A 12,374-nucleotide genomic window follows, 5' to 3' on the forward strand; every position below is an offset into this window, starting at 1 on the left:
CATCCTGATGAGTTTATGTATCGGCTAACGTTTATTTTTGACTGTTGTTGATCAAATGTGACATATTACGTGCAGTTACGTGCTTCTTGGCAGACAGAAACATTTTATCGGAAGCAGAATATGTTGAAGGTCACAGCAATGTCACTCTGGAATATGTCACATTTTTTCTAGCGAATTTCTCACTGGAATAATGAAAATAGAGCACCAACCAACAAACAAGCACAGAATCATTTCATAATATAATATGAATATGTTTCAGGGTCGCAGGTTCTACTTTGCTAGAGTCATTATCTTACTTTAGGGGGCTTTTTGCGAGCTAGTTCATATGTTTTGCTCATATACGTCACTCACTTGTTTAGTCCCTCATTTTAATCAGGTTCACAAGATGCTCCATGTGACCTATAATGTCAGGTGACCATGGTTACCAAAACGGTACTGTTACCTCAGATCTAGACCAGTACCATGTTGGTGGTAAAACACTATTAGAGTCATAGGATTTGAACCCACAACCTTCTGGTCAATAGTAGTGAAGTGTACCTGCTGATCTACCACTGCCCATGGATGGATGGCGAAGATGAGATCAGTTAAGCTACTTCAATTACATGCTTTTTACATGAACAGAACTCATCAGCCTCTTGTTAGCATAGTAACGAGGCTCCACAGTGTAGTAACGAAATGGGAATGAGATAAATACAGCTATCAGTTAGTAACATGAGGGAACAGCATCATTAAGGAGTGGTCATGAGTTAGTAACTGGAGAGAATGAAACAATAAAGGAATGGTCACGACTTGGGAACAGGAGAAAACAAGATCATGAAGGCATGGCCACAGCTTGGTGCTGGGAGAGAACAAGAAAATTAAAGAGTAGCAATGCCTTGGTAATTGGAGAGAATGATATAATTAAGGAGTGGTCACAGCTTGGTTACTCAAGAAAACAAGATCATTAAGAAGTGGCCACAGCTTGGTAACATGAGTGAATGAGATAATTAAGGAGTGCCACCAGCTTGGAAACTGGAGAGAATGAAACAATAGAGGAGTGGCCGCAGCTTGGTAATGGCAGAGACCAAGATAATAATGGCATGGCCACGGATTGGGAATGGGAGAGAATATGATAATTAAGGCATAGCTAGGACTTGGTAAAATGAGAGAATGAGATAATTAAGGAGTGGCCATGACTTGGTAACAAGAGTGAATAAGATAACTGAGAAGTGGCGATGACTTGGTAAGCAGAGAAAATGAGATAATTAAGGAGTGGCAATGACTTGGTAAGCAGAGAGAACGAGATAATTAAGGAGTGGCCACGATTTGGTAACACGAGAGAATGAGATAATTAAGGAGTGACCATGACTTGGTAACATGAGTGATTGAGATATTTATGGACTGTCCACAACTTCTTAATGGGAGAGAATAAGATAATTAAGGAGTGGCCACAACATGGTAACTTAAGTGAATGAGATAATTAAGGAGTGTCCACAGCTTGGTAACATGAATAAATTAGATAATTAAGGAGTGGCCATGATTTGGTAACATGAGAGAATGAGATAATTAAGGAGTGGCCATGACTTGGTAACATGAGAGAATGAGATAATTAAGGAGTGGCCACGACTTGGTAACATGAAGAAATGAGATAATTAAGGAGTGGCCATGACTTGGTAACATGAGAGAATGAGATAATTAAGGAGTGGCCACGACTTGGTAACATGAAGAAATGAGATAATTAAGGAGTGGCCATAGCTTGGTAACATGAGAGAATGAGATAATTAAGGAGTGGCCACAACTTCGTAATGGGAGAGAATGAGATAATTAAGGAGTGGCCACAGCTTGGTAACATGAAGAAATGAGATAATTAAGGAGTGGCCATGACTTGGTAACATGAGAGAATGAGATAATTAAGGAGTGGCCACAGCTTGGTAACATGAAGAAATGAGATAATTAAGGTGTGACCACAGCTTGGTAACATGAGAGAATGAGATAATTAAGGAGTGGCCACAACTTCGTAATGGGAGAGAATGAGATAATTAAGGAGTGGCCACAGCTTGGTAACATGAGAGAATGAGATAATTAAGGAGTGGCCATGACTTGGTAACATGAGAGAATGAGATAATTAAAGTGTGACCACAGCTTGGTAACATGAAGAAATGAGATAATTAAGGAGTGACCACAGCTTGGTAACATGAGAGAATGAGATAATTAAGGAGTGGCCACGACTTGGTAACATGAGAGAATGAGAGAATTACCGTAAGGAGTGGCCATGAGGGCACCTCTTAATATTCCCACACTTCACTCCTCTGGGGGCCCAGCAGAATGCTCCCTCCTTCAGTATCTTGTTCTCTTTCAATAATGAGTCATGGCCAGCTGTTAAACTGACGTGATTTTGATTAAACTGGACCTTAATCAAGAAAGAAGGAAACACGAGCCAGTTTCAAAAAAAGGCAATTTATTTCCAGTGTTTTTAACCATCTGTTTTTGTTTTTTGTTTTGCTTTGTTTTTTCATTTTGGTCATCACACATGCATCTGCTTATGTCATGCACACACACTTCCTCAGTCTGTCCAACCTCAGACCCAGACATTACCATTTCACTATATCGGCATGTATATGTAAAAATATATAATGGACCAGTAACAGAATGAAAGATGAGTTAAGACTGGAAGCACTGGTTTGCAGTCACATTGTTTCGTACAAAAATGCAGATCACATTTGGAGTTGGTGATTAAAAAAAAAAATGCAACCTTAGACAAAAAAGAGCAACACACGTTCCTGTTCCAGAGATTAGCTGTTCGAGGCACTTCATTACAGACAGACACAACTTCATGTGACTTAAACGCTTACGGGTACTTCCTGTCGTACCAGTATAAAGGCTCTGATTTTCTTTTTTATATTCATATATAAATTGACTTCATTCTTGTGTCGTTGCTTTGTGATACCTGGCTGTTTCATTGCACTGTAAAAAAAAAAAGCTTCCCACAGCACAGAAAACAAGTCCTGACGTGGACTTCACCTTCAGAATAATAATAAAAAAAATATTCAGTACAGAAAAAACATGTATAGATTAGGGCTTTATTTCACATTAACGTTTGTGCTTCAAACATTCCTGCTATTATGATCTAGTTTAGTGTTTGTCCCATCACCCTACGTTCACACTAGCAAGCGACACGCGATCGTTAATTTTCTACGTTATGTACACAACACAGAGTGGCAGTTTCCATGACATCACAACAAGTGAGATTTGAACAGAGACTTTCTTATTTCTATGTAAATTAGGTACCAGATCCGCTCTCAGGACTTTACTTTCTACCTGCAATTAGTTCCTGTTTACTGACTGGTACACAAAAGTGGAAGAAAAACTTCGAACCGTGCTTCCATTTTGTCTTGTTATATATGATCCTCTATATATCAAATGTTTATTGAGATTTAAGAAACTAAGAAGGAAATAGCAAAAGTTGATGGTGCCCCTGGTGAGTGTACATAGCTCATACAGCTAGCTTGCTTTGCTAATCTAATCTGCTAAGGAAGCAAGTACAACGCTAAGCCTGTAACATGATGCAAATCAAACAAATGATTTTCACACTGATTAGCGCGTTATTTAATTTCTGTTTAACTAGTCAGCTCCACAAAGTACATTATGTAAGGACATTTCTCATCAGAACTAAAAAAATTAAAAATAGCCGCAAGCGGCGATGAAGGGCCCGAGCACCTCTGGTATACCAAATCTGGTAAGAATCCAACGAACCGCCTAGGAGAAGAACGTCACAATGTAACACGTGTCAAAAGGCACAAAACCAAAAATAACTCACTTCCTGTTGAGTCTGGCTAGTACAATGTATGTTACAATTTTGTTCATCTTGGGGCTCCTGACACACCTACCAAATTTGACATGGATAGGTGAAACTATTTACCAGGCAAAAGTCTCAATGACATATGGGGGCGCTATGGAGTCCCCTGGAGACACCTGGGGCCAAGCCTCTATCCCTGAGTAGCAGTGGCCAGGACTGATGTGTGCACCAAGTTTGATGAGTTTTCACCCATGGGAACCACCTCAAAAATGGCAAAGTCTTGAAGAAAAAGAATAAGAAGTATCCTTAGGAAAACTATTGGACCTTGCACCTAATTGCAGCACCCTCTGGTGGACACCAGAGACCATGCACCTCCGGTGCTCAGGCCCTAAAAAAATGCTAAACAGGCCACACCCACAAGCAACAAAGTACAAGTGACTAGTGTGAACGTAGGGTTAGTGTTACCCTCACCAAAATGTTGGAATTTACTTGAAAAAAGAGATTTTGCTCATTATTTTCCAGAGTGCTGTTGTTAACAGTGATGTGTCTTCATGTAACCCCACTGTAACTACCGGAGTCGCACTCCTGCTGAAAACTCGCTAATAAATGGACACAAGCATGCTTCAGACATAATCAGGAAACATGACTTATATTCAAGAAATCTGGTGGTAAGATAGCAACATTGGTTGTATCGTGTGTTCTTTCGAACTTCAAATGCTGAAGAGGAACTTCCTATTACTGCGGTTTCAGGAGGAGACCTTGATCACCCTGACATCCTTTCCAGTACTGTCTTCTAACGTCTCAGAAAAAAAAAAAATCAAATGTAAACCATTTCAACCACAAATGGAGTTGATCAACCAAGATGTGTTAGTGGGACATTTGCATCTTTAATTTCTGCACTGGAGTGTCCTAAGATATGTAGCCAACAAGTCATGGAAGTCTATCTCAGCTCAGATCTTCTCCACTTTGTATCTATAGATTGTTGATGTGGGTTAGGACATGAACTCAACCTCAGCATGCAGCACAACACTGAACATTATGGAGGCCACCATCTTGGACTGGATTACATTTCCCTGTTCAGTATTGTTGCTGGAGGATGTCTGGAGTAATTCACACAGGATATGCGATTTCTCGTCACACTAAATATTCCTTGTGTACGACACACACCTTGTTGTAAAACAGTGATTGTTTTGAGCTTCGTTGTAAGTGCTGGTTGTTACGTTTTGATCACATAACCATAGCGTACACTTGCAAGGAACTCAGTAGCTTACCTCAAACTCCGGAAATGTCCTTTTGACACGTCGATATTTTACTGGTATGCATTTTAAACTTGGTTTAATTTCGGTTTCAGTGGGAGAACAGTGGACTGGAGTGACTATCCGATTCAGACAGGGTAGTATACCCATTACGTGGAGTTATTTCTACAGCTCATTTTACAGAACATAAAATACAGTATAATCTTGAGAGGCGCTTGCACTCACAGTCTGTAAAAAAAAGACTTTATTAATTATGAATTTACTGTCGGAGAGCTCTCTGTTTGGGGCGGCACGGTGGTGTAGTGGTTAGCACCATCACCTCATAACCAGAAGGGTCTGGGTTTGAGCCCAGTGGCTGATGAGGGCCTTTCTGTGTGGAATTTGCTCTGGTGGGCGGCACGGTGGTGTAGTGGTTAGCGCTGTCGCCTCACAGCAAGAAGGTCCTGGGTTCGAGCCCCGGGGCCGGCGAGGGCCTTTCTGTGCGGAGTTTGCATGTTCTCCCCGTGTCCGCGTGGGTTTCCTCCGGGTGCTCCGGTTTCCCCCACAGTCCAAAGACATGCAGGTTAGGTTAACTGGTGACTCTAAATTAACCGTAGGTGTGAATGTGAGTGTGAATGGTTGTCTGTGTCTATGTGTCAGCCCTGTGATGACCTGGCGACTTGTCCAGGGTGTACCCCGCCTTTCGCCCGTAGTCAGCTGGGATAGGCTCCAGCTTGCCTGCGACCCTGTAGAAGGATAAAGCGGCTAGAGATAATGAGATGAGATGAGATTTGCTCTGGTTTCCCCCCAAAGACATGCAGGTTATGTTAATTGGTGGCTCTAAATTGAGTGTGAATGGTTATTTGTCTCAACCCTGTGATGATCTGGTGACTTGTCCAGGGTGTACCCTGCCTCTCGCCTAGCCTGGCTAACGCGACTTCAAAGCTCTCCGAGCATTTGGTCTGGCCAAGCTATTAAGCCAAACCGTTTCCCAGAGCCCGTGGTTGACCCGCCTCCCTGAAATGCCTCAGTTTGCTACTGGTCGAAGCCAGAAAAGGCTGTGACGAAGCTTAAACCAATCACATCACTCTTTCCTCTGACGTATGTGATGCGACGGGGCTAACTGGTAGATTAAACTCTTACCGAAGCTGGTCGGGAGCAAGGCGAAAACGTCCTTCCTTTCAATAAATACCTCCAGGGCTGCTCTTTGCTCCGTTTTCAATGAGAACTTCCTGTTGAATGCTTTCAATACAGCATCTACCGCTGTGTTAAAGGCTTGCCGCTGCTCCATGTTCGTGATGTGAATGAAGCGCTTCCGGCATAGATTCTGTAAACAATCTATGGCTTCCGGTCGCAGTTCTACTACGTCACTGCCTTGAACACGCCTCTACCCAGGGCCGTTGGAGATGCTCAAAGTTGATTGGTTCCCGATTTTTCGGGAGCTTGGAAGAGCTGTAGATAGCTTGCCTGGCCAGACTAAGCTCGGAACAGGCCCTCGTGTTGCGTCACGCTTAGGATGGGCGGGCCCAGGCTACCTCTCGCCCACAGTCAGCTAGGATAGGCTCCAGCGACCCTGTACAGGATAAGCCGCTACAGATAATGGATGGATGGAGAGACCTCTGTTCCTTGTTAGCTACATTAGCACCAACGCAAAATTATGAAAAGATGTAAACGTCTTGGTAAACAGGTCTTGGGAAATCCACTACAAGAGGGAAAATTTAGCAACTTTGTTCCATAAAATTGAGATTACATTCCATATCTGATACACTTTACTCCAGTTAGTCCTCTTATAAGCCTATACACATATAGATATATACAATTTATATTTATATATATATATATTTATATTTATATACTTTGTTAAAAAGAGGCAAAGGAATTAAAAGGATAAAAAATATTGTGCAGTACCTTTATGGACATTGATTCATTCATTCATTCACTCTCATTTGTTTCATCCACACACATAAATGCAGATTTTTTTATAAACATTGGTAGAACTGTGAACACACAACTTGAGCCCCAGAAAGTTTATGTGGGTGAACATCGGAGCCCGAGTTCAGGTTGGCTTTGCCTTTGCACTTTGGTTCCCCCCCATTCAACTGATCCATACTGGATTGGCAACTTGGCAAAGAAGTAGGATGACTCGAACCCTCTCCAGTCCCCGTCATGACCTTTGACCCCAGTGAACCAGCCCGTGAGGACCCAGGATGCCAGTGCTCGCGGGTGTTCCAGTCCTGAATGGAAATCTCTCCCGAGTTTTGAAGTCTGAGTCGGTCCGTGTCCGAAAGCTCCGCCCCCTTCTCGGCACCACCCTGTTCACGCCAGTCATTAATGACTGCAAGTTCGCCAAAGTCCCGCTGGCCACCTACAGTGTGTCTCCGGCGGACTCTTTTCTCTTTTTTCCTGCTATTTTTGTGCCCTCCGATGCCAAACATATCGTCTGCAGACAAGCGGAAGTGGGACTTCAACCTCTCGGTGATACTCAGGCGCTTTGTTGGTTCTGTCTGGTTGTGGGAGGAGGAAGAGACGGAGCTGAGGCTTCCCACAGACCGCCCTTTTTTCACTGCTTCCAGAACACGAGATAGACGGCTCGGTTCACTTCGGCTCATCCTCTCACCCTCTCGGCTGGCTCCAACTTCTAATGACGATTCGCTGTCCGTCTTCTGGTGCAAGGACCGCCTCTTGGACAAAGTCATCAGCCTTTGTGAAGACAGGATGTAGCGGTTTAAAGGTTTTTGAATGTTAGTACACTCTGACCTTCTAGGGACGCTCTTGGATGGGGTAACAGGAGTCATAGCGCCTCTGATAAAAACAGGAAACTCAGTCTCACTGTCTGTCTCCATGTTTCGTCCCTCGCTGATCAACTCACTGCGCTCATCATCAGCCTCGTCTCCACCCCGGCTCTGCAAATCTGCACTGAGCATGCTTGACTCCGCCCCTGTCAGGAATGTCATGGAGGAGGTGGTCGAGTAATCCGAGGTGATAGAGCTCACTTCTGCCGTGGCTGATCCTCCGACAGGTCCGGGTGGAGTTAGATCTATGGCAGAGGGAGCTACGGTGTCCCAAATTCTCAACCGATTCCTGGATCTGGACGTTCCTGGGTTCATGGTGCCAAGGTCCTCCACCTGAGAAGATGATTCAGATGTGGAGCTTTTGGAAGGAGCCGGAGTTCGGAGATGGAGACTGGGCAGCGTAGAGTATTTTTGGGATTCTGAAATCTTAGAGGGTGACGGTTTCTTCAAGAAGAACGAGTTCCTGTGCTCTTTGTGCCCCTTAGATGTTTTAGCAGGTTCTTGCCCATCATGTAAGTCTCTTGCTATATGCTGCTCGATTAGTTTCTGGTTCTGCAGCTCACTCTCAAGAAAAACAGCATCCAGGTCATCATCGGAGCTGCTGGCATGCAGCTTCTCTTTGGGCTTCTTGCGTTTGCGGTTAGCTGCAGCAAAGATGGAGGAGACCAGTTCGCGGCTGTACTGGTCTTTCCCAGACCCCCATGAACCCTGAGAGAGAGAAACAGACAGAGCAAGGAGACGAGGGAGAGATAAATATATGAGGAAACACTGAGGGTGGAGAACATATGAGAAAGCACCAACAGCATTGAGAGCAGCATTAAGAGCAGGAAGTCAAAGATCTAACCGCTGTGGCCATTGCAACACCACTCCACCTGCTCCTCTGAAATCAGCTCAAATAAAAAAAAGACAGAGTCAAAAGAGAAAAGAGTCTCAGTAAAAAGTGCCAGAGCTCATAAAGCACACCAGCAACACTAGCAGCGAAACCATCAATTCACTATTATCTGTGTTTACATGCATCGGTTAATAATCCGCCTGAGAGCTCCATCGGAATACGGAGAGACCTTCGGGGGGGTAAACTCCGAGTCCAATCTGAATGGAATTTCTCTCCAAATTTCATTAACTCATTAACTATAATAGTTGTGTAAACCTGTGTGTGTGTGAGATTCCTTTCACAATCGGAATCAGTGCATGAGTTGTGAACATTTGCGGTTTTGTATCATGATGTGCCCCTTGTGCGATACAACGATCTTGTAAGAAAACAAAGTCCACCAGAATTTAATCCATTTAAAGCGTTCACCAAAAAAAAAAAAGAAGTGGTGAAATATTTGATAAAACTTCTATTTCTTATATTATTCTCAAATGGTGGTTGGTAACAGATAGAAAAGTAGATGAGTAAATGCATTATATATTTGCCTTTCTGATGGATAATGTGTGCATTTTATGTCATTTCCGTCAACTAATGTCTTTGTTCCGGAATTTCAGATAATTATGAAATGTTGAGCAACTTTACTTCGCTTTAAAACCTCAATTAAAAGCTGAAGGCGCTGATTTCTGGATCGGCCTACTGCTGTCTCCACACTGCCCAGTTTATTAGAACTCTACGACTGGGATGAATTCATTCGGATTGGTGAAAATCCCTGCATGTAAACACAGCCATGGAAAGCTGGATGCAGATATATCGAGTATCATCAGCAGCACTGACTCGCACCTCTGCATGTATGACATGGACGCACTGCAGAAATGACATCGCTCTAGCAAGCAGCCGTGACTTTTAGCAAGCGTGATGAATGCAGAAAGGGTTCTGATCCGTCTGTCAGAGCTGCTCGTGTTTAACTCAAAAGGGAATTTGCTTCCTTTTTTTTTTTTTTTTGAGTGAACTGTGTTCAAGAGAGAGTTCAAAATCGGACTCGCACTCACCTTCGATTTGGCGGAATCACTAGTGGGTGAATCTGTGAAGGAAGAAATAGAGAGAGGGTGTAAGAAAATGAATAAAATCAATGACAGACAGACTGAGAGACGACAATGAGGAAGGACAGGGAGCACAACACACCGTGTAAGACGAGAGAGAGAAGTGTAGCGAGAGAGAGCATGCAGGTGAATGGGGACAGTCCTTACCGCATAACCAATAGTCTCGGGGCTGGGGCTGGACCTGATTCAACTCCTCCCCTAACCCCTTGCTCATGCGACGCTGTAAAACACCCAGCTTTCACACTTATCCAGCCTGAAGTACCGTACAATGAGTTTTCTCCAACCCCTCATTTGTTTGACTCCTCCCAGGCAGGAGGAGCTTGATCAGGTCTGACTCCATCCCCTGGACTTTTGGTTTGACTCCGCCCAGGTAGTAGGAGCTAGATCAGGTCTGACTCCATCACCCGGGACTTATGGTTTAGCTCTGCCCCATGTAGAAGGAGCTAGATCAGGTCCAACTCCAACCCCTGGACTGTTGGTTCTACAGTAAGGGGTTCTTGAATGACTGAGCAGCACACTGGGTTACGCTCAGGTCCATGTTCTCCAGCAGGGGGCGAACTTTTCCCCATTTTCATGAATACTGAATAAACAAATGAGTGGATGTAAAAAGTTTTTCATGATTAAGCCAGGAAGCTGTCATGAAAGCAGTAAAGGTTTGCTTCGATAAGTCATCATGGTACTGAGTATTGCTGCCAGGATTACCGGAGACATGACAAGGAGAGCCATGCAAGCAGGGTGTGGCCGTTCTGGTGTATCAGGCAGCGTGCATTTTATCATAATTATTAGAAAGTTAAAAAAAATCATAAAGCACAAAAAGAAAATTAATTAAGAGACAAAGGAATTTGGGGTAAGGGATACAAAAAAAAAAAAACAGTGCTAAATTTTGAACCTATGCTGTCTCTTACAAAGAAAAATAGTATGAACGGAAAATATTAGTATACAATTGTTAAAAATAAACAATACTCCATGTTATAAGGATAAAAATAACACACAAAATGGGAGTTTTTCCTCTAGTGCACTGGTTCCTCAGGGTGTTCCTCAGGGTGTTCCTCAGGGTTCTGTATTCGGTCCGAACCTTCTCACGATCTACAAGTTTTCCTTCAGTTGTAATATCCTGAGCTTTCACTGCTGTGTTGAGCTTTATATAAGCACCAAGTCCAATGTTATTTAAGGAACAAATCATTTCAGGACATACTGTTACAGTAAAACAATCAACGACAGGCTGGTGTGATGAAGCAGAGCTCCCGTTGCCATGTCAAACTGATTATTTTCCAATAACAGCACATGCTGAAGTGTTTTATTCCTCTTAAACCACAGTGATTTGCCAAGGATTACAACTATTATTCATTTAACAATGACTCATTATAATTTTTAATAGTTTTGCTGTACCGCGAGCTGGCCTAGTGGTTAGCATGTCTGCTGCTCAACTGAGAGCTTGCAAGTTCTACTGGTTCTTTGGGTCATACCAAAGACCATTGTAAAAATGGTACCTACTGCCGTCTGGTAAGGCACGCTGCAATACAGATGCGAGTAGGGAGTAAACTCTTGCGTTTACCAGAGGACCCGCCCCCTCACTGTAACCCTAGCTCTATAATATAGAGCTATAGACCTCTTGCAGTCACGTGACCGAATCCCGGCTGGAATGTAGACAGCCGCCATCTTGTCGGTCAACAACACAGCTGAATATTGCTGCACTCGTATACAAAATGGATAAATTTCAACCGACGGACTACACGGCTCATTTTTCTAATGAACAGATAACTAGATATATGTCTAAAATAAACGACCTACAGATTAGTGACCCTTATCGATTACCGGACGTAGTTTTCACGACCGTGTCAGTGGATATGGAACTGCCAGAGGTGGAATACCCAGACGTGTATAATTACCTCATTAACTTTCCCTCGCTGTTCAGTGGTGAAGCACTGCGTGCTTATAAATCTCTGGACAGTTATCTTTACAGAAATTCAGGATTTGTCAGCCACCCTCAGATGTGGCATCTTGTAAACAAGAAAATAACAATCCTCATTGGACGGGTAAGTCACTTAAGTATTGAGTACTAATACTGATACTAGATATATCAGTAGTATCTAGTATAGCACTGACCAGCCGATTATGGTTGAATATTTTATATTATCAGTTAGATCAAGTATCAGTAGTCTATCACTATTACTGTATATATGGTATACCTGATAGCAGCAATCCATTTTGCACGCCTGTCAGGGTCCCGTGGCAGCCTATGAAACTTTCTTCCCGATTTCTGACCTCTCCTGTTGTGGCATTTATATGCCATACAACTCTCCAGCATTGTGGCACGGTAATATTTGCAGATTTGGGTGAAAAACAATGAAGAACAGAAGAACAATGAAGAACAGAACCGCAGCTGATCGCGACTCGGGAAAGAAGAAAAGAAACCCGCCGCTTTGGTGTTTGCCAGCTCGCGCACGCTCTCTCTCTCTCTCTCTCTGTGAGGAAAGAGCCTCTCTCATTCAAAGTCAGTGTCGGTAAATTGCGATGGCGGAAATATGGCGTTTGACCGACAAGATGGCGTCTGTTTACAATCTGGATCGGCTGTGACGTCACATGCAAGTGGTCTATAGAAGC

General features: G+C 43.3%; 1 protein-coding gene across 3 annotated transcripts in view; it reads right to left on the reverse strand.

Annotated features, from left to right (window-relative positions):
* Window positions 1-6,905: 6,905 nt before the first annotated feature.
* The window catches only part of LOC132887218 (rho GTPase-activating protein 21-like), a 189,939-nt gene continuing 184,470 nt past the window's right edge, over window positions 6,906-12,374 (reverse strand). For all 3 annotated transcript variants that reach the window (XM_060922706.1, XM_060922705.1, XM_060922707.1), the window contains 2 exons: window positions 9,720-9,751; window positions 6,906-8,510 (listed from right to left, as the gene is read on the reverse strand). In XM_060922706.1, the coding sequence (XP_060778689.1) occupies window positions 6,990-8,510; window positions 9,720-9,751 (1,553 nt within the window). In that variant the 3' untranslated portion in view covers window positions 6,906-6,989. The remainder of the gene's footprint in view (window positions 8,511-9,719; window positions 9,752-12,374) is intronic.

The sequence above is a fragment of the Neoarius graeffei genome, chromosome 5, assembly GCF_027579695.1.
Source record: "Neoarius graeffei isolate fNeoGra1 chromosome 5, fNeoGra1.pri, whole genome shotgun sequence".
Lineage (NCBI taxonomy): Eukaryota > Metazoa > Chordata > Actinopteri > Siluriformes > Ariidae > Neoarius > Neoarius graeffei.